Genomic DNA, 22,036 nt, shown 5'->3' on the forward strand with positions numbered 1-22,036 from the left:
CTGTGTGAATTGAATCTTCAAGTGCTATCACATTTGCATGCGTGGTGCAATATTGGACCTATGTCATCTCTGTCTCCACCATTTTCCTTATTTCCTTCAACTTTTCTTCGCTTCCTCCCTCCCTCTATTTAATCCAATCCCTATCTATTACGGCAGCCAACTTAACGCAAGGCAAGTAGCATAACATGTTAAAACGGAAACAGCATGATATCAGGAAATTCTGTTGCATTAATCTAAGATTGCCAAGGCAATTATGTGAAGTCGCCCATGTATAAATTTGGTTTTCACGAGTTGTCCCATGGACAAATTGAAAGGAATCTTTAAAGGACTGGGATTTGCTGGGAATGAGGAGCTAAAAAAAAAAAAAAAGATTTTTGCTACTGTCTGAGCTGAAGCAGCAAGTAAGATCCTTACAGATTTTTATGGAGGTGTTTGGATAGAAACCAAACTATGGTTTCAGAAGTACTTTTACGGTTTATAAAGTAAATATGTTGAGGAATTTGTCTCGTTTTGTAAAAAAATGTTTCTAAAACCATGGTTTGAAGGTTGCCAAACACCCCCTATAATGCTAGGGGATATTGATGTGATTAGGTTATCTTTAAGTCTCATTTGAAATTACAATTATAAGCTAGTTTTATATAAGTGAAAACAAAACCTTTTTTTATATATTTACCTAATATTTTATAAATCACAATTTAAAAACTATTTATAAGTTATTTCAAACCACCTAATTTAAAAAAGTTCAAACAAACATGTAGAAAATCTAGTTTCTCTAGACTAATTTGTTAAGAATGTGTGCAGAGTTAATACTTTTTTAATCAATCTTCCATTAGGCTGCAAGAGGTTAATTGAGGTAGACAAATGATGAATATAGATTCCTCTGGACTTTTTTTTCTGTATTTGTATGGCTGGAAAAAATAATACTACTTCTGATTCTTAATATAGAAGTTTAATAACTAATTTGATTATACTAAGAAAATTAGTTAAATTAATTATTTGTAATAATTGTGTACTGATCATCCCAAACTACCATATTTAATTATGTATATTGAAACTATCCCTGGTATGAATCCCTACAATCAATAAGGATGTTTTGAAAAAAATTATAAATTTAAGAGATAAGATAAATTAAATTATTATATTTAAGATAAAATTCAAATGCAACTTTTACATATAAAATAAAAACTGTATAAATAAAAATAAGATGAGAGTATCAAAAGCAAAACTCAACTAATTAGTCAGATAGAGAACCAATAAACCTACTATTGGTCTATACAACACCGAGAAGTCGAGAACTGGCGCAAAATAGAAATGGCTAAAAGTTGACAAAACTTGTTACCAAAAAAAAAATGACAAAACTTATGAAAAGGGAAATAAACTTTTTTGAAAAAATTTCTTGAAAATAATAATATTTTATAGTTTATAAATGAGTACGATAAAGGCATATTGATATTTTAAAAGGCTTGCTGTCTGTTCTCTCTTGGATCGGAACTGATGGTTCAGAACATCGAATTGCTTTGGATTCATTGAGGTTTGTCTTTCATAACGAGTTTTCTTAATGTCTACTCCTCTGCTTGAGCTTGCAGGCAGCCAGGCACCACAGTGCCACACTGCAGACTTGCTTCGACGGTTCGACCCTCCTCCCCGACCGGCTAATTTACAGTGCGGGAGTTTTCTTTTTAATATTTGCTGTACTTCTTTTCCTTTTTTATTTTAATTTTACTGTCTTGGGGTGGGGAAAAAAAACACTGAAGGGAGTATTTGGTAGAAGATTCCAATTCCGCGTGCTTTCTTCCTCTTCTTCGCCAAGTTGTACTTTGTACTGTCTCGTGATTATTGTGCCCTACACCTCGATACCTTCTGGTTTTCGATATTCGTCTTTCTGGTTTCCTTCTAGAATTCGTCATTCTTTCCTGGAATCCGTCGATCGCTCGTTATTTCTGCAGATCGGTAACTCCATTTCTCGGAACATATTGATCTTTTTTTTTTCATATCATGTCCGGTATTTTTAAACTCCGATCTCCTCCGTATCACTTTCTAACTGTCTCAGCAACAGCGTGTAATTTGCTATTACTACGAAACAAGATCTGAGGTTGTGTATATTGCATTTGAGGGGCATTTTTCTCTCTTTCTTCCTTTCATATGGTTATTGATTTTGTTGAATTAAATTAAGTGCTTGTTTATTGATATTATTGACTATTTAAATGTTTTGTGGATGATTGTGGGTATCCCGTGATGCGAACAATTTCTACACACCGTATCGAGCTTCATGTTTGATGAATTATCCCAATTGTAAATGTAACGATCGTTGTGCTTATTAATTTGACGATTTTATTGAATCTCCTTCTCGGGAGGCCAATGAAGAAGAGTTCTCTGTTTGCACAGTCATCATCCCTGAAAAACGATAAAAAGAGCTTTTGATTGGGACTTACTACCTCGGATTTTTTAAAACTGGTTAGGCTGCCCCCAAATTATGTGTCTGTAGATCGCCGCAAGTAACGGGTTAGATGGGGCTTTTGCAGGCATCTGAAAGTTGGACCCAATAGATGGCAAGCAGGTTTGGGGAATCAACGAGCAGATCACCACCAAGCCCTTCCTACTCCAGCAACAATAGTAACAGCGATGCAGGCAATTTTGAATGCAACATATGCTTTGACTTAGCACAAGACCCTATCATTACTTTATGTGGCCATCTTTTCTGTTGGCCCTGTCTCTACAAATGGCTTCACTTTCACTCACAGTCACGGGAATGCCCGGTGTGTAAGGCCCTCATTGAGGAGGAGAAATTGGTTCCCTTATACGGAAGGGGTAAGTCCTCAACTGACCCAAGGTCGAGGTCTGTTCCTGGTATGAACATACCGCATCGTCCATCAGGTCAACGACCTGAAACTGCCCCACCGCCTGAATCAAACCACTTTCCTCAACATGGGTTTGGATTCATGGGTGGGTTGGGAGGCTTTGCTCCAATGGCAACAACAAGATTTGGGAATTTTACATTCTCCACAGGATTTGGTGGTTTTATCCCGTCGTTGTTTAACTTTCAACTGCATGGATTTCATGATGGCGCTATGTATGGTACTCCAACTGGTTTTCACTATGGATTTCCTAATTCATTTCATGGCGGCCATGCTCACGGATATTATCCTCGTCATACAGGTCAAGGTCAACAGGATTATTATCTAAAGAGGCTTCTTGTGCTTGTTTTTTTGTGTGTTGTTCTTGCTGTTATTTGGCAATAGACTTGATAAAGCTGAAGCTGCTAAGAAAAATGATGTTTTTGCCGAACTTAAGTCATTGTAGATCTTCTGATGCACTCTGTAACTAAGGCTTTTGTTTATATTTTGTTTCATCAATACTATTGCAGCTATCTTTGTCATTAGTTTCTGTTTATTGATTTTCGTGTCTGCCATATGATGGATCTCATCTACAGAGAAAGCTAGACGTTTGTTTGTTGATTATTATGGTTATGTCCGCTTGAGTGAGGTAACAGAAACGATTGAGTTATTTGTTTTTTCTTGTCTTTTTTAACTTGTGCGCTAGAAAATTTAGTTTTCGCCGTTGGAGATGATGTCGATATCTGCATTTATTGATTGCTGATTGCTGATTTGCCTTTTGGATTGGCTAGGGCCATGCAATCCTAAACCTGTTGGAAACTAGTAGTACTTTTTCCATGCTTGGTGTTTTTTCTTTTGAATTTTTTGAATTCTGTAGGTCTATATTGGGTATCCTCTCTGATATACGCTGTCTTGAAGACTACTCTGTGTAATATAACCTTGATGCCCTCGCATGAATGAAACCCTAGCGTCACCCAGCTTGGCCATACTGGGTGGAATTCACGGGGACAACTTGTCAGTTGTCATATATGGCTTGAAATTTGAAGGTTCCAGTATGCTACAGTGTTTCGACCAAAAAAAAGAAAAGAAAAAAGCATGTTTGTAGTGTTAAAGATGTTGAATGATGGGATTGGCATTGGTAAAATATGATTCAGATTTTCTTTTCTGAAACACGACGCTTGTATGGTTTATTTATATTACGAGGGTTTGAGCTTTGGATGTGACCTATCTCGTTTTACCATTTGAGCCAAGATAAGCGACTTTTGTTTTTCTTAAGAGTAATTACTTACTCCTGAACTTTCAATTGATCTCATGATCGGCCTTTTTCTTTCGTGAATTGCCATGGCCCACTGTTATTCCTCTCCTGAACTTCACTCTGTGCTGCATTCATGCATCCACCAATGAGTCTCAAACAAGCCTCTTGATTCGGGTCCATAACTGTGTCTGCTCCCACAAAACCCCCCATATTGTTTCAATTTGCTTTTTCATATCGTTAATGTTAGTTCGTTATTTGCCCTTGTAATTTTCATCTTAATTGGCTTTTACAAACTGAAATTGTTGTAAAAGTTAGTTAATATATCAATAGAAGTTGGGTCTAGTAGAAGAGGTTAGTTTTTATAAGGTGGTGAATTAAGATTTGAATCTTCATTAGAAGAGGTGTCACATTTTGTGCTTCACAGTATTTCGAATAGGATTATCTCTAATTAGGAGAATACATATGCCTACAAAAAAAGTTAATATAATGCAATTTATGTTCAAATAAGTTTTATGGGGAAAAAAACGGTTGTCAGAAATTTATGTAATACTACTTCTAGTCTTAATTATAAAAACTAGTTAACTAATTTGAGAAGATTAAGAAAATAAATTAAATTAGTTATTTGTAATAAATAGATATTGTCTTTTCTAAAATATCCTTACTAATTAAGTGCATTGGCTAGAACTACTATTGTTAGAGGATTATCTTGGGAAAAAATACTTAAATATGAGAAACAAAGTGTATTGGGGTCTTATATTTAGAACCAAAATAAAAGTCAAATAAGATCTTATATTAAGGACTGGAGGTAGTATGTTGGAAAAAGGTTTAAATTTTTTTTAAAAAGGTCAAAACTAAGAAAAAATTGCTTCCAGCTTTAAAATGGATTTCGGGTAAAAACTCGTTTGTTTTTGCTACCATGCTAAACGTAATTTCTTTTTCACCTGATTAATTTTTGTTTTTGCCGACTACAGTTTTAGGTGTCCTAGGGTTATTCCAAACAAAATAATAAGAGTTGTTTAGCATTATTTTTTAAACAATTATGTTTTTTCCGGGATATTTTTTAAACAATTATATGCTATCTCTAGTTTTTAGTATAAAAACTAATTTGATTTTCAATTTGATCTTAAATATAAGACTCTAGTCTTTTTGTTTATCATATTTATTCATTTTTTTCAAAGTGGTATTTATAATAGTTGTACTTGTTAAAGATTCCAACAAATTGCAGTTTTAGCTAATGTATATATTATCAGTAAGGGTATTTTAGGAAAGACAACACTTGTTTATTACAAATAATTAACTTAACAAACTTTCTTAATAAATTCAAATTAATCGACTAGTTTTTATGCTAATTGTCTGTCAATAAGAAAAAATAATAGATGAAGGCGTCAGTTTTAAAACAAAAACCGTGTGAGGGACAATTTGTTTTTACGAAAAATTAGTATGACTAAGTTTAACTTTGTATTATAGTACGTCACGTATAATTTGCTGGAAGAATTTATTTCCCACACGTCACCAGGCTATGAACCCTTCAAAGTTCGATCTTCAAAGTTGTAAGGCTGTCTTTTTAACTCACTTCCTCACGTCCCGTGCCCACTCCGTGTTTGCAGTTTTCACTAATTCTTTTTTTTTTTTTTTGGGCAAACGCATTTTTAGTTTCCTACTAAGGGTGTGTTTGGATGACTTCAAACCGTGGTTTGGAAAAGTGATTCTGGAGAATAGATTCTGTGGAGAATAGATTCTGAGAAAAAGTGATTCTGAGAAGTGAGAGTGTTTGGATAGTTATTACCAGAAGTGCTTTTGACATGTGGAAATGACCAAAAAGGGTATAAGTTAATATGATAATTATATAAGGGATAGATTTTATGATTTATTTTGATTTGAAGAAATAAAATTGTTAATGAAATAATTTTTACTAACATAATTAATAATATATAAGATAATATAATTAATACATAATTAATATGTGTACATATATTTATAAAACATAATATTAAATGTTTATAGAAAAATGATTTTTTTTAGAACAGAAAAATATTAATTTTGTTTAAAGATTGTAAACGTGAAATCCCATAACATTTTTTCATAACTACTTTTTGTAATAACATACTACATGTATAATAACCTCTGATGTTTAATACAATTAATTAATTAATTGTCACCACACATATATATTCATAAAATATTAGAGTGAAAAATATTTTTAGAGAAGATGAATTATTTTGTTGCAAAATAGAATAAACACGTCTTAAAATAATTTATTAATTATTCAAGTAAGTAATAATTAGCTTGAGAATATAAGGCATAATATTAATAAGAGAAATATAAATAAAGAAGTGTCATAATCATTAAGATGATGCATCGATACAAAGCATTTGTAATAGGTTTTGTTTTTAACTACATATTACAATCTATGATAAAAGGAAATAAATAAGACATGACTACTATCCTCGTATTGAATTAACAAGTTCGTCTCTTATGCTGTCACGAACCTGAGCCATGTAAGATGAAGATTGAATTGATGAATGTATACGTGAAAATCTAACCCCATCATCATCATCTTCTGCATAAGTACCTTCTTCTTCCAACTGAACGAATCCAGGATCAGTAATAGATGTCGTTCTAATAAAATTATGTATAGCCATCGTTGCACAAACGATTTTAACTTGTGTTTCAAAATCATAAGATGGCATGTTTTGTAAGATTGCGAATTTTTTTTCCAAACTCCGAAAGTTCTTTCAATTGTACTCCTTAAACTTGAATGGAAATAATTAAAGATTTCATTGTCATTTTCAAACCCAGATGTCCTTCGAAAATCAGGCAAATGGTAACGCTCCCGTCTGTATGGGCCGAGATATCCATTCGGTGTTGGGTATCCAGCATCCACCAAATAATATTTTCCTATATAAAAAATGAAATTATTGTAAATTATGTTTCTATTGTTAAGCTAAATATAAAAAAAATATAGGAAATAAAAAAATACCTTCAGGTGGATGGGGAAAGTTCATTGAAGGAGTTGTGAGGGCATGATCAAATATCCGAGCATCATGTGCGCTACCTTCCCATCCGGCCAAGACAAAAGTAAAACACATGTCCCAATCACAAACCGCCATGACATTTTGTGACACTGTTCCTTTCCTAGAGATAAATTTAGTTTGATCTGTTGCACTGACAACGCAGGAAACATGTGTGCCATCAATTGCTCCAATAGCATGTTTAAAAAAAGGCCAGTATTTACCAAACCGAATTTTTGTATGAACATGCCGGAATGTTGGATCTTTTGGTTTGATATTAGACATGGCAAGTCTACAGCATGCCATTAGGACATTATGAAAATGTCTGCTAATTGTCTCCCCTGAATGTTGAAATCTTTCTTGCTGCATTCTGCTACTAAGTGCATGCCCAACGGTATGTAAAAACATTGCAACTGATTCATGTATCCCTATATTTTTAGTTTCTTTTAGACCATGTTGTTGCAATTGTTCCACCAGATTTAAGAACACATCCCGTTCCATCCTAAACATGTTATAACAACGACTGGGGTTGCCATCTAAAACATCCCTTACCCATATGCAGCCTGTATAAGCACTTGTATGCCGAGGCTCCTTACACAAGTTCAAAGTAGCGTATGCACCAACCAATGCTGCAACTTTGTTAACTCTTTTTTTCCGTCCCTTAGCATGCTCTTCCACATGTTTAATTTCATCATCCATATTCGTTTTATCCTGTGCACATACACATAAAGTTTAGAATTCCTACGTAGAAATTACGAAACATTTATAAAAGTTACAGAGTTGTCTGATTCATATAACAATCCACTGGTCACATAAAACATACACATATGGAACTGTCTAATATAATAAACAAGTCATAAATCCCTAGTAAAATGCTCTAAAATGAGTAGAAGCTGTTCCTTCTGATCCTTCAGAGCTGCATACATTTCTCGTGCATCCTGCCGTTCCATAAGGAGTTGTGTGCACCGTCTAAAGAAATCAGGATCACTGACAACTTCAGGAACTGTTTTCAGGTGAGACAGGACTCCCCTAATTGAAACCTCATAAGCACGCGCTTCTTCTTCCAACCTTCTAGCTTCTGCTCGTGAAATGACCTCATTTCCACGCTCGGCCTCAGAAATATTTGTTTCAGCAATCTTGCTAATTGCATCCGCTATTTTCATAGAGGGAGATGTGCGTTTCTTCTTGACTTCACTCTTCCTTCTGACCCCCAGTGAGCTACTAGGTCGACTCCTACCTCTGCTTGTACCCCCACCACTGGTATCCTGCCTCAGTTCAGTGTTGCCTCCACTACCTCCACTATTATCATTGAAGTTTACTGTGTTAAATTCCCCACTTATACCAGTTGGTGCACCTAAAATTTCATCACTATCTCCGGACCCTTCTTCCAAATCTTCATTCGGTGTTCCTTCACTTGGAAGTGTCATGGAAGAAGGTGCCCATGCTTGTGGTCCAGTTGCAGCCACACTTCCAAATAGTTGAGTCAATTCATCCCTAAATTGAAGTCCTCTTTCTCTGAATTTTTCGTAGTTTGGAACTTCCTGCACATTAGACACCAATAATATCATAAAATATTCCAAAAACAGTAAATATACACAAAATTTTAACAAGTAGAGAAAATGTAAAATCAAAAGGTTCAATAATTACCCTTATTTTTCTCTCCCACCAATCATCAGTTGCACTGACAGTATTCCTTTCAGTATCCCATCCCAATCCTGTCTCACGAAGCAGCCTATCCCATGTCTGCCACTCCTTTCGTAGGGAATCATATTTATTCTTAAATTGAGATTTTTCATACACTCTTCCAGTTTTGGCAGTAAAGTTATCACTAAGAATATCCCAAGCTTTCTTTGTTAAGCTAGTACCTTTTCTTTCCCCTTGTTGCACAAGTTCAATGCAGAGGTCAATAAACACTTTTGTGGTTCGTAGGTCCCAGGAAGCTTTCACCGTATTCTTACGCATTATGCTATAGCACAATTATAGCTCTTCAGTCATCACAGGTTATCAACTCAAAATCAATTGAAATAACACAAGAAAATTGTAATTTTAAATGGCCAGAAAAAATACACCCTTCCTATTCGGAACTTCATTATCTATTTTTGTTTAAAAATACTAACTTTTAAAACGTCAAAACTAACTAAATAATTATATATATTTTTTCCTTTTCTTAACTATTGTACAAAGATGATTGAAAGACAAAATAATAAGATAAATCATATTTGAACCATCATGCACCATAAATCATATTGTACTCAACTTTTACAACAACTGTGTATTACAAATAATTTTCGAAAAAATTCGTTCATGTGTGTAATTAATACAAATATTCATGATGAATGTAATTATTGATTTGTCAACTGAAAATATAAAACACCAGCAATATAAACCTCTAATCAAAATACAAATCACTTCTTTCAATATATACACGGATTTGAGTTGTGATTCTATTTGTCCTGGCTCTCAAAAATTAGCCATAAATTTATCAAAGTCATTAATACAATAATTCACGACAACACATTCCTGCCTCACATTCCAAAAATAAAAGCAATGTCCCAATATATTGTTCGACTTCACAGGCTTCTTCTGGGCGAATTTGGACAGGAAAAAGGGATCCCACGCCAAGCAACCAGAGCAAAACGAATTTGCATTTTATATACCCAGTGGAATTCAATTCGCAGGCTTTCTCGTCTCCAAAACAATATCACCAAATATATTCCCTGCCTCCAGAACCACATTTCGTTTCATACAAAAATCAAGCAATAAACCAGCAATCAAATTTTCGGTTTACCAAAAGTGGGAGGAAAATACTGAAGCCAATCGTTCAAAATCAAGCAATAAACCAGCAATCAAGCAATAATATCTCATTCCTTCGATCAACATGCCAGTCATCAACAATTTCAAAAGCAAAAGTGGGAGGAAAATACTGAAGCCAATCGTTCGGTTTAACAGGGAAAATACTGAAGCCAGCGATAAATTTTTTTTTTTCACCGGAGATAGCTTACCTGACCAACGGCGACCTCACCAACCCGAGGACGAGTTGCCACGATCGGGCCTTCCACTGAGCTTTGCCCCTATCGACTTCGATGCGGAGGTGCAGCACTCAGAAGATGAGTGAAGATCGAAGGCCTGACTGGGCGAACTACCGAGGTAAGAGATCGGAGCAGGGCCGGCGAAAGAAGGGGGAAGAGCTCAGCTGATGAAGCTCAGAGACGAGCTGAGTGAAGATCGACGGCGAGCAGCGACGGCGAAGTGAAGATCGACGGTGGAATTCGGAGCAGCTCCACGAGAAGAGCGAACCGGCGAGTAGAGAAAGAGGCGAGCTTCCTCTGATGAAGGTGCGAGCAGAGCGAGCTTCCTCTGAGGATGAAGGCGCGAGCAGAGCGAGCTTGAGGATGAAGGCGCGAGCGAAGCGGATGGCGCGACGAAGCGAGAAGAGCCTGAGGATGAAGGCGCGAGCGAAGCGGATGGCGCGACGAGAAAGCGAGAAGAGCCTGAGGATGAAGGAGCGGGCGAAGCGGATGAAGGAGCGGGCGAAGTGTCGGTCAGGGTATTTTGGGATCAGAGGTTGCCTTCAATTATTAGAGCCAGGAAGCGAAAAATTTTGGCTTATGCTGAAACCATGGTTTCACCGGTGGAAACCATGGTTTCAGCCAGGACCACGGTTTGCAGCTGGAGCAGGCCTGTTTGGATGACTTCAGGAGCAAACCATGGTTTCAGCTTCCAAACCATGGTTTGCTTGGTCATCCAAACGCAGCCTAATTCAATGTTTTCCAAGCCGCCTGAAATCTGACGCAATATTTAATGACCTCGGAATTTTAATACCCGCTAATAATGTTGGTTTATTTTGGGCCCGGTACCGTTCGTTGAATTGTGGCTTTAGTGTCACGATCAGAATATGGCCACTGATTGTATAGTCATTTGACAATTAATTTATATAAATTAAAAAATTATCTATTTAACAAGAAGTGTCCCAACCATAGAAAGGAGGATTACGGCATCTTAATCGTAACATTAATCTGTTTTAAAAATATTTATATGTAAATCGAGAGAAAATTTTATCATACTTGCATCAAATTATTTTTTAGAAGTTAATCCAAATAATTTTATATGCCAAATATTCAAGCAATGAGGGGCACTACCTTTAAGAATTGATAGTGACAATTTTATTTTAATGCAAATATGACTGAATTTTATTTTATTTTTTTGCCAATAACTGTAATTTCGACATTATTGGACTTTTTTGGGGGGTCAATATACATTGTTTTCCCTGTATCAAAGTCTGTACATCGCAAGAAAAAACTGATAACCAGAGCTAGAAAATAAAAATTTAATTTTTTTATTAGAAGAGGTGTTCAGATACAGTGTCCTAACAGTATTTTAAATAAGACTGTCTATAATAAAAAGATAACTAAAAAAAAAAATCATGCTCGCGCGCGAAGGCACAGTGAAAGTATCGAGAACATGGAATGATTTGTGCCGGGGGCCAAAAAAAAAGAAGAACGTCGAATGATTCAAATTAAAACAGTAGGCACACTGCAAAAAAGACTAAAACCCTACCTAACACTAGCTGCAAAAAAGAATATGCTAACATAATTGTAAGTATGCTTAGCGTGTACGGAAGGATGCATTAAAGTACCTATTTATGACTTTAGATCTCTTAAAGTTAAATTAAAATACCGCAAAAATAGAAGAGAATGATACAAACGGTACATGAAAACAACTTGAATTCTCTAAGGTGACAATTCATCTCAGGTTGCGGAGAAACTGAGGATGAAAGTTCCGTCGAGTAAAAGTAAGCGCAAGACTTTATTTTTCTCTTTGGTCCAACCGTCCTCATTTTTATTTCTCCATTCTGCTCCCTAAAAACTCAATAAACCTTTAAACTGCAAAAAAAAAAAAAAATCATTTACCATACATTATTTTTTGGGCCATCAATCTATTTATCAGATATTGAGAAGTGGAGAGCTGCAAGATCATATATCGTGAATTTGTAATGCCCAATTGTTCTCTTTATTTTTCAATAGATTGAGATGCTTTGGAATTTTGAACCATTAATTTAAAAACCCCCCCCCCCTTTTTTGGGTTTGCTGCTAAATGAAATGCTTGCTAGACCTTTGGTTGGAACTATTCAGTGTGGACTCTATCTGTCTTTATTGAGGCCCACCAGTGAGATGTGGGCTTCAGTGAATGTTTTTCCTTTTTATTTTTTTTCCGGATGTCGAAATTTGATCTGCGTTTCATAGAATCATAGCCGTAGGATATGCTGATGAAAACGCCAAGAAATGGAATTAAGCGTAGACTTGCCTTGCCTTGTTGAAAGGGCGGGGACTTGTTTGCTTGAAATAAAACCAAGTCCTGGCAGAGCAGAGGAGAGAAGTCGGTCTCCTCCGCAACTTCCATGCAATTTACCTTCCATTCTTTTAATTCGTCCCCCCTATACATCATACACATATATACACACGCGCACACATATAGAATCAAGATTATGCGTCCCCATACCACCAAAAGTGCCCCTCTGTGCACTCTCACAGTCACGCCATGGCAACCGCCATGGTTTCCAAGTCCTCCAATAAGTTCTTCTTTAACAAAACCTTCAAGTTAATCACCTTCCGAAGATTCCTTCGTCCCTGTCCCAAATCATCAAATGCCAGCCCCAACGAAGAGCCTTCCATTAGCACCAAAAGAGAAGACGACGACGACGACGTATTGGACCAGAAGAAGGAGACGCTGAGGCATGTTTTCGATCACTTCGACGTCGACAAGGATGGCAAGATTTCATGCGACGAACTCATGCACTACATGGCATCGGCAGGCGACTCGGTGACGCATAACGGAGCGAAAAGGGTGATCCGTGACTTCGATTCCGACGGCGACGGTTTATTGGGGTACGGGGACTTCGTCCGATTGTTAGAACACAAAGACACGGGCGAGTCCAGCGATGATGATGTTCTGAGGAGTGCCTTTCAGATGTTTGAGGTTAGTAAAGGCTGTGGCTCCATAACGCCTAAGGGCTTGCAGCAAATGTTGCAACAGTTGGGAGACCTGAAATCCCATGAGGAGTGTGCCGCCATGATTCGAGTGTTCGATCTTGACGGCAACGGGTCTCTTGATTTCCATGAATTCCAGCAAATGATGATGTCTTCACCTTCTTAATTATTCACGCCCCTTCCCTTTCTTTTCTTTATGTTATTTTTGCTTTTCCTTCACAAACACTCTTTCGCAACATCCAGCATGCAATAGTGAGCCAAATCTGGAACCTACCCTGCCTTTCAGGCTGCTAGTCAAGGCTCTTTTGAATTGTAAAGACATAAACACAAAAATAAATAAAATAGGATGTGATACAGTTTGGTGCCTATTGGTATCCGCATACTCTCGGGCATATACGCGTATTTAGGTTGTTTTATAACCACAAGGGGCGACGCCGGCTGATGACTTGTTGAAAAGCAACGCATAATAAATAGCTTATGGTCTCGCTATATGACGCATATTACGCGTTAATTCGCTCAAGTCAAGTCGAGGACGCACAATTCCTCAGTATCATTACTTGGACGTGTATATTTTCTTATACTAGTTTGCTTTGTTCGTAATATATATATATATACTCCTCCAATCCTAAATATAAAACCATTATACTAGTATAAGAGTTTTATATTTAGGACTGAAGGAGTACGATGATATGCTGTGTTATTGTCTCGGGAGTCCACTGACAATGCTACCATTCTCTATTTAAAAGAACGTGTAATGATGCATCTCTAGGTTTAAGATTCCCTATTTCCCCGCGCCCAATCCTCAGTTATAAGGAAACTTAAAAACTGGGTCAACTCAGAAATCACATTTGAGTTTATCCAGCTTTTACTTCAACTGACCTGACAAGTTACGCAAGACTGTGGCCCCTACATTTTAGTAACCTACATCTACCTTCATCAGTTATCCTTAGATGGCAATGCTCCTGGCCTAGGAAACTTCCTAGGAGCTGATACCGTGCTGGAGTATGCAACGTAATTGATCATTTAAAGAAAACAAAAACGTTTTGACTTCGACAGCCTATGCAAACCGACTTGCGTTCATAAGCGCGTTCAGGTCATAACCAAATGCGCAGCTTAACAAATTTTCAAGGAACCATCATGTTGGTGAGTTGTCTCTAAAGCGAACTTGCCCAAGGAAGATATATCATTTCAATCCTGACAAAGTTCTAAGGTTACCGTGAAAGTTATTGATTCTTCTCTTCGACAAAATAACTTCAAATGTCCTAAGAACTGGGAGTTACAGCTTAGGAGGGTGATTTTTCCTCTCCCACGGTGTGCGGGATGGCACACCACTGCACTTGGATGTAATAAAGCTTTATTAGATCAGAGAAACAAACAAATCGTGTGTATTTAATCATAATATTCCCCATCAGTAAGTGCTAATTACAATTACGAGTACAAAAAATTCAATTACCCTATCAAAGCTATGCCTTGTAGCTTTAGCCTCAGTTTCTAATATCAACAGGCCAAGCTTTATCTCTCTAAAGAATGAGAATCCGTATGTAGCCAAATTTAAAGGGGAAAATTTCCAGTCATCCAAATATGGTGAAGGGTGTTTGCGAGACCATACTTCCGAACTGCCAGTTGGCCTGCCCTGAATCCATCACCATAAACAGGGGAAATGTCTGATTCGATCTGGTGCTTGAAAAATTCCCCAAGCTTCCTCTCAAAGTGAGGTCTTTTGGCTTTCCTGGATGCATAGGATGAAGATGAGGTTGAGGCTGATGATCCAGATGAAAGCTCAGACTCCAACCACATATGCGCCACAACCTGACAGATACCTTCTTCAACATCTTGTCTTAGGGTCCGATAACCTGCGTATAGACACATTTACAGCAAATGGAAACCGTGTTAGGAGATTAAACGGCTGCATCAAAGAAAATGAACATCAGAAGTAGAGAAGCGCTCAATCCCCCAGCTGAAAGTATTCCAAAGAATTGAAGAGTACCTTTAAGTCGCAGCCATGCATGCATCATTTCATGAGCTAGGATTGATCCAGTGAGCAACCTGGAAAAAGCAGAATAGCAATCATGCATAAAATAATTCATCAAACCAAAGATGAACAAGAAGAACCCGGACAATTATGAACTAGTTTTCTTCCTAAAAGTGAACTGGTACATCCTAAAACTGAGGACTATCAAACATACATGAATTGTGAATTAGCCAAAGGTCCTTTTTGTTATGCAGAAAAAGAATCATGTATATTCCCCACAGATACCAAAGGGTAAGCAAATGTAAGTTACAATTTCACTCCTTTCAAGTTCAATTTTTCCAAGATTTATTTAAATTGTGTAATAAGGACAATACAGGTCTTAAGTTAAACAAACTTTAGTCTCACATATATTCTTTTTCAGACTTTCCGCAATCACATATTCACCAACCTACCTAGTTTCATGTTTATCTTGCAATATTTGTTGCCTTTTAAAATTTTTGGGTTGTCTTTTGGATTTGTTTATCTGGTCATGGGCATCAAGTGTCTCCCCTACTGATTCAAGTTATTTTATAGATCCAATAGCACTAAATCATACCTGGGAAGGCCATACAAAATGAGAATTGCTGTCACATCACAGCGTCGAGTCAGTTTGTAGGGTTGTGTTCTCATGTCTACTGCTCTATTGCCTGCTCCAAACCTAGGTCGCCTCAAGACCTGGTCAAGTTAGAATGCAACATACCACAAATCTTCAGTCACTTGAGGTTCTTAACAAGTTCTATTCATATTTAGAAAAAAGGATCCCAAATAAAGCAAAGCAGGAATTTACAGTGCTGATAGTCTGTTCTTCAGAAAGGCAGAGTCCCCTGGTCTCAGGCATGTGATAGTGGCCCTGTATAAGATAAACAAGTAACTAAGTGACAAACAAGTAACTACAAAAATGGAAACACCAGATTGGACCTAGAACTAACTCTTCATCTTCAAAACTATATTATGAACCAGGACAAGATGATGTCTTGCAATTGTTGACTTCAAAACAGGAGCACAAATTTTTCTCTTTTACCAGCACTCAAGAAGACTATGAAGTGAAACATCAAATTAAATTATTTGACATGCTTTGTGCATCAAATATCTACGCAGATAAAATTGACGAGATAAAGTATTAGCAACTGAGTGACAAGAAAAGTGAGTTATTTTTCATATTAATTACTTGTGAAGATTTCGCCAGACACCAAAACAAAAGTCCCTTGTATGTCCAACAGCTGATTGTCATTATGATACCATCAGGTGATTTTTCACTGCAATTTGGTAAAAAGGTACATTTCCACTTACATTCCTCTCCCCCTCTCTTGCTTCATTCAGTGCTTGTCTTTCAACCAAGAGCAATGGAACTTGCTGGTCCAGTCTCATATGAAGACCTTCATAAAATCTTTGTATGTCTGAATAAAGGGGTTGGCACTCGCTAGTATCCATGATAGCAGAATCCAGACATTCCAGGCATAGCTTTCGACCATCATTAAGAGCAATGTATCCTGCCTCTCGTGGCTGCATAAGTGAAAGGAAAACTTTTTAGCTGCGTTGTTTTCAGTTTAACCAAACAGGGTCGTCCAGCATTCCTTAGGCCAGCCAATAAATACTTTGTAGATAAACATTTTGCATTCAGACTGACCTCCATACGCTCACAGCTGCAACAGCGTGGAGTACCATCATGTTCGTGAGAAGGGCAGTATTTCTGGATCCAGAAAGGATGTGCTCTATACTCAATAAGACCAGCAGGGTTTGTTGGAATCTGTCAAAAGGTATAAATTTTCAAATATTGACAACAGGCAAAGATATATGTGGCTAAACCGAAGGGGGAAAGCAAATTAGCATGTTATGATTACAATTCCAACATATCAGAAAGTATAGAAATCACGGTCATGAATTATAAAGCTTACTGATATAATGCATCTGCTTGCAATATCAGCAAGCATCAAAACATAAGACAAAGGTGAAAAATAATAATAATAAAGGATTATACATTCAAATCCCCAAAAACAAAATTGAAATCCCACATAATTTCATGTTTTATAAAAAAGTGACAGACCAACCATTCAAGGTCAAGAACAGGTAAACAATCCATCAACGCTCATCCTCCCTATTAAATCAATAACTCCAACGGCATTCAGCATAGATAAAAGATGTATAATCCCAAAGTTCAATAAGCTTATAGTCTAAATATGATATTTTGCTCTAATCCCTAATTGCATAATAATTTGTAGAGCCAAACCACTTGAGCAAATCAGATATAAGTGAAATATAATAAGTCTAGGAAAAATACTTACAAAATGCTTGCATACATCACATTTTGGATGGTAGTTTTCTTTGTAGCATGATTTATGATAAGGGTAATTCCCAGACGTGGAAAACTACAAAAGCAAGGATTGAGGTAAGTACTTATGGAACAAGGATAATAAAAAGGGCGAGCTTTGCCAGGCAACTTGAAAGTCACATACCTCATAATCAGAGATTGGGAGGTTGCAAGCACGGCAACGGAAGCATTCAGGATGCCAGAATGCACTCAAGCAATTTAGATATCGTCCATAACCAATCTCGGCATTACAACCAGCACAAATCCTGTTAATAAATAAATAGATTTAAGTGTGTTTGCATCACATGCATAATTGATTATATAAATCGCATAAAAAGAGAAATGATCGCTAAACAAAGTTGATTCCTTTGAAGCTGTAAGGGAATAAAGGATTGCATTATATCTTCATGTTTATCACTACTATTTCCCCACTTTTCCTCCCTTACAATGTAAAGAATCACGTTTCAATATGGTGGTACATGCACAAAAGAAGAAATAGCACCGAGATTGTTAACTGTAGCATAATTCAGCAAGCCATGACTACACTCATCATTGTATTCCGACACTATCGCCCAAAAAAGAGATGAGATAAATAATCTCCGTAGTCTACACCTAATGTCCCTGTTTGCCTAACAACCAAACCAAGCACTTGAGAAATGAAATCCATGACTGGTCAAATATAATGAAAACCTCATTTAACAGAACTTAAAAATTAGAAGTTTCTGGGTGGAAAAGCACAATGATAAATAGATTCTTACTTTTTCCATTTTTTTTTTAAAGAAAAAAGATTATTATGTTTTCTTATCATTTTCTAGCAGTAAGTGATCAATTGAAGAATGGAAGAATGAAGACTACACCTTGACCCCTGGAGTCCCCTAAAAGTCTTTCAAAACGTCACGTCTACATCTTAGACAATATGGAAGATAATTTATAAATGTGCATGTTTTTATAGGCTTAAGTTTGTCCGTATAACCAAAATAGCCAAAACTACTTATTTGAATTACCACCAATTTATGTCCTTTTCATCTTTCTTATTACTTTTAGGTGGGGGACATTGTTTTTCTCTAGCATTCCCCAACCTTAGAGGCCTCAAATCGCAACCTTGATTTTTTCGCTCAGGCTTATACTCTTGAACCTTAGAGAGCTCAGTTCTATCATCTTTCTAATAGGATGCCTGAATCTTGTGGTCTTGGGCTTTGATACCACGTTAATTTTTGTATAGGCAGGTGTCATCCGTATGACCAAAATAGCTTAAGCAACTCAGTTAGGATTGCTACAAGCTCATATATCCTTCATCTTTATTAAAAAGAACCCAAGTTTCTGTTCATAAATGTAATCCCATTATATTAAAGATATGCAAATGCATATTTTGATAGCATCTGGGCACTATCAAACCAGTCCTTAGTCGGCTGACACATCTTCGATAATAAAAGGTGTAATAATATCAGTGAACATGTGATCCATAATATCAGCAGATATATATATATATATATATATATATATAAAGGAAAAGAGGGAGGGATTAGCGGGGGGAAATGTGAACGACCAACTAAGTGCAATAACATACATCAAAATAGAGAATTACAAAGAATAAGCAGGAGCATAACATGCGCCAGGGAGAAAAGGAGAATACTGACAATCTGAAATTTTGACCACATGACAAATTGTGAATGAAAGAAGTTCAGATGACTTGCTTATCATGTCCAAGTAGTCAAACTAAATAATGGTTAAAACTATAATCAGACAACATTGTTCTCCTTTCTCCAACTCATACCTGGACCCCATGGGGAAATACACAGGCATCGGTTGATACATATTTCCATTTCCATATCTGGGAGGAGACTCAACATTTAGACTCTCTTGTATTGCTCTAGCAAGTTGTTCATCTTCTTCTAATTGTGACTTGCGGTCTATATAGGACAAAGACTTGTTAATATAAACATTTGTATATTTGATCTTCAGAAAAACACAATTTAGAGCCTATAAAGCTGAAAAAAACAGAAACAAAGACTCGTGTAAATGATTGATTAATGTTTAATGCTTCTCAAGGGCATAGCATTATTTCACTAGTAGATAAACTGTCACAAAATGATTATACAAGAGAAAGCCAAATGACAGATACGGATTTTGCATCACAAGACCGTTAAATGTAGTATCCATCATGCATTATTGAGAGATAATATGAACCAGCGGACATTTTGAACCTAGAAAGCCAGATAGAGTATCAATTCAAGCAAAAAAAAAAAAAAATAGTGATTTTTTGAACCAATTCCATGGAGAAAACTATAGCTTCAAACAAGCAGTCGCCAAAATGATGTTTGCTGATTTGTAAAGACAATGCTCAAGGAAGTTTGAGCATCACCGTACATAAGTACATAACAGAAACATCTTAGTAACCCAGAGAAAACCTAATCCAAAGAATATTAAATTTTGGAAGTTGTAGAGGAACTTCAATATTTTAATAAAAGATGCGGGCACCATCCTGAGGTAAAATCCAGCAACCAGTTACTAGTTCATGGAGGTGCCAGATTCTAGCAAGAAAGACGAACAAATGGTCACTGCCCTGATATGTGTATAAAAATCTTCCTGCTTGCATTATATCCATCAGAAGTTGCTCCACTGGTCGTTAATATTTACACACGCTCTTTATGCTAGCAGTCCCTTAAACCTTATGCAATCGCATTTAAAAGTTATACAACTCACCATTTATGTTCTTTCTTCGCTGATTTTCCTCTACAAGAGATAGTGCAATAGCACGATCTATATCTTCATTCTCGTTCTCTGACCATACACCCTGCATTCAAATCCCAGTTAACAAATCCAGACAACTTATATAAAGGTTAAACTGGGGCTCTAGATGAATGCAAGACAGTAGAATTTGTGGCCTTTCTCAGTTCTTTCGATAACCAATGAAGATTTTGAATGAATCTGCCAGAAGGGAACAAAAAGAAAAAGGAAGTAAAGTGAAGGTAACAATTGCATTACCCCGGAAGTTGATGGCAAGTAATAATCTGTACTCTCCCTATAATTTGCATTATAATGCCCTTCCGAAATTTTGTGGTCAGAACCTTTAAAAATTTTGCTAAGCCAACCCATTCGACGATTTCTATATGTTCATGGTATTATTAATTTCTACCTGCAAATTAGACAACCACGTAATCGAACACCGTCAAAGCTCTTGGTTATGCAAAATAAGAGCGAAAATTTCTACCATTGATTCCAGAGCAACAAAAAGAAAACAACGCCAATAATCATCAATCTGATCGACACAATCATTTCATGCATTTAAATTAGGCGAAACTATGACCAACAAAAAAAAGAAAAATAAAAGGCGATACTGCCGCCAGATAGAATACATTAATACCATCGTAAGGTATCAAAACAATCCAGAAGAAGGAAACAAATACAACTGCATTTGACATCAATTGCATGCGAACCTCAATAAATAATTAGAACTTTTAAACTGCAGATGGTCCGTAGAAGCTATGGGTATATCATAGATAAAAGCAAGTCATGAGAGAAAGAGAGATGAGCTTAGATTCTTGTTCTACCAGCTCAATGTACCCATTAACTTCATGACATCTGACCTCCAATTACTGGCTTAGAATAAACGGAGGGCAAGGTAGTGCAGGAGTGACTTACCCCTTAATAAACGCAGAATCTACTGGTGCTCGAAGCACGAGTCAGAGATAATAGCAGATTATTCGACCACCAAAGAAACGATCAGAGCGAAAAGATGTTATCTGGCGACGCACCTTTTCCCGTATTTTCCCTCTAAGTTTATGATCTAATTCGCAAGTCAGAAAGCTACTTTAACATTAATTTCTGCGAGTCTGCAAAAGAATCTGTGAAAAATCGAGTATGTCTACAAACAAATGGGAACGAAAGAACTTTAGATCATTGACACCTGCAGGGATTACAACCAAACTTTTCTTCTTTTTTTTGGGGAAAAAAATAAACATTTATATATGTGAACAGAGATTATGACCAGAACTGCACGCGATTTCGGAAGTCAAATTAAAAGAAACGTAAAACAGTGATCAAATAATTGTCATAACCCCGAAGGGGTTTGACGAAAAATCATGGAATGCACTTGATATTGAGAATTTCCACCAGTTGGAGGGATTAGAAGGCATGTGGGGCCCCTTGTGAACTCTGCCTTAAGGAGTCCCCAATGCCAAAAGTTTCTTTACGAAAGCTATAATAAAGAACGAACAATATAGGAGCCCCTGTTTGCTTTTATTTGTTTTGGTTCGGGGCCGAATCGAACGTACGCGGTTCAAAGGGGGGTTTGATTTGATGTGAACGGGGAACAGTTCAAAAGTCCGAATTTTATAAAGGAGAATATATAATTAAAGCAAAAGCGGCACAGGGGAAGCAATCTGGCAAAACATGACGGCCTATCCAGATTCTCAGCCCCCTCGATGGCTTAAAAACGAGTTTAGAAGATCTTTTCGCCCGCCACAATTTTAGGGATCTTCATGATTTATTTAACGAGAAATAAATAAGCGAACATCAGCAAGGGAATTTATAAAAATTAGACACGATCTTATTGACAGGCACGTTCCTTTTATCATCTCATGGCTGCGTTTGGTTGCGTGTTGTTTCCTGGTTTATCGTAATTGTTGTT

The 22,036-nt window shown here is 36.7% G+C and overlaps 3 protein-coding genes across 3 annotated transcripts; 2 read left to right on the plus strand and 1 right to left on the minus strand.

The window, feature by feature from the left end:
- Nucleotides 1–1,856: 1,856 nt before the first annotated feature.
- Nucleotides 1,857–3,379, plus strand: LOC114747426 (E3 ubiquitin-protein ligase RNF185-like). The gene has a single exon (XM_028935751.1). The coding sequence runs from the start codon at nucleotides 2,547–2,549 to the stop codon at nucleotides 3,237–3,239; it is 693 nt and encodes a 230-aa protein (XP_028791584.1). The 5' UTR covers nucleotides 1,857–2,546; the 3' UTR covers nucleotides 3,240–3,379.
- Nucleotides 3,380–12,638: 9,259 nt separating this feature from the next.
- On the plus strand, nucleotides 12,639–13,253 carry LOC114747429 (probable calcium-binding protein CML41). Its single transcript, XM_028935753.1, has one exon. The coding sequence runs from the start codon at nucleotides 12,639–12,641 to the stop codon at nucleotides 13,251–13,253; it is 615 nt and encodes a 204-aa protein (XP_028791586.1).
- Nucleotides 13,254–14,424: 1,171 nt separating this feature from the next.
- Nucleotides 14,425–21,567, minus strand: LOC114747430 (protein DA1-like). Its single transcript, XM_028935754.1, has 12 exons — nucleotides 21,049–21,567; nucleotides 20,392–20,542; nucleotides 20,110–20,200; nucleotides 19,181–19,316; nucleotides 17,552–17,672; nucleotides 17,381–17,464; nucleotides 16,726–16,845; nucleotides 16,389–16,601; nucleotides 15,886–15,948; nucleotides 15,655–15,773; nucleotides 15,075–15,133; nucleotides 14,425–14,940 (listed from the first exon to the last, which is right to left on the minus strand). Exons 2-12 carry the CDS (start codon nucleotides 20,500–20,502, stop codon nucleotides 14,639–14,641), a joined length of 1,419 nt encoding a protein of 472 aa, XP_028791587.1. The 5' UTR covers nucleotides 20,503–20,542; nucleotides 21,049–21,567; the 3' UTR covers nucleotides 14,425–14,638.
- Between the last annotated feature and the right edge of the window lie 469 nt (nucleotides 21,568–22,036).

This window comes from Neltuma alba, unplaced genomic scaffold (genome assembly GCF_004799145.2).
Source record: "Neltuma alba isolate B1F8T4 unplaced genomic scaffold, ASM479914v2 tig00005308_pilon, whole genome shotgun sequence".
NCBI lineage: Eukaryota > Viridiplantae > Streptophyta > Magnoliopsida > Fabales > Fabaceae > Neltuma > Neltuma alba.

Bases quoted from the DNA above. Each gene is read 5' to 3' on its own strand.
- LOC114747426 (XM_028935751.1), top strand. From the start codon at position 2,547: ATGGCAAGCAGGTTTGGGGAATCAACGAGCAGATCACCACCAAGCCCT.
- LOC114747429 (XM_028935753.1), top strand. From the start codon at position 12,639: ATGGCAACCGCCATGGTTTCCAAGTCCTCCAATAAGTTCTTCTTTAAC.
- LOC114747430 (XM_028935754.1), bottom strand. From the start codon at position 20,502: ATGGGTTGGCTTAGCAAAATTTTTAAAGGTTCTGACCACAAAATTTCG. The intron at 20,201-20,391 runs GTAATGCAATTG...ATTTGAATGCAG, and splicing joins ACTTGCCATCAACTTCCGGG to GGTGTATGGTCAGAGAACGA. The intron at 16,602-16,725 runs GTCAGTCTGAAT...TCACTTATGCAG, and splicing joins GCAGCTGTGAGCGTATGGAG to CCACGAGAGGCAGGATACAT.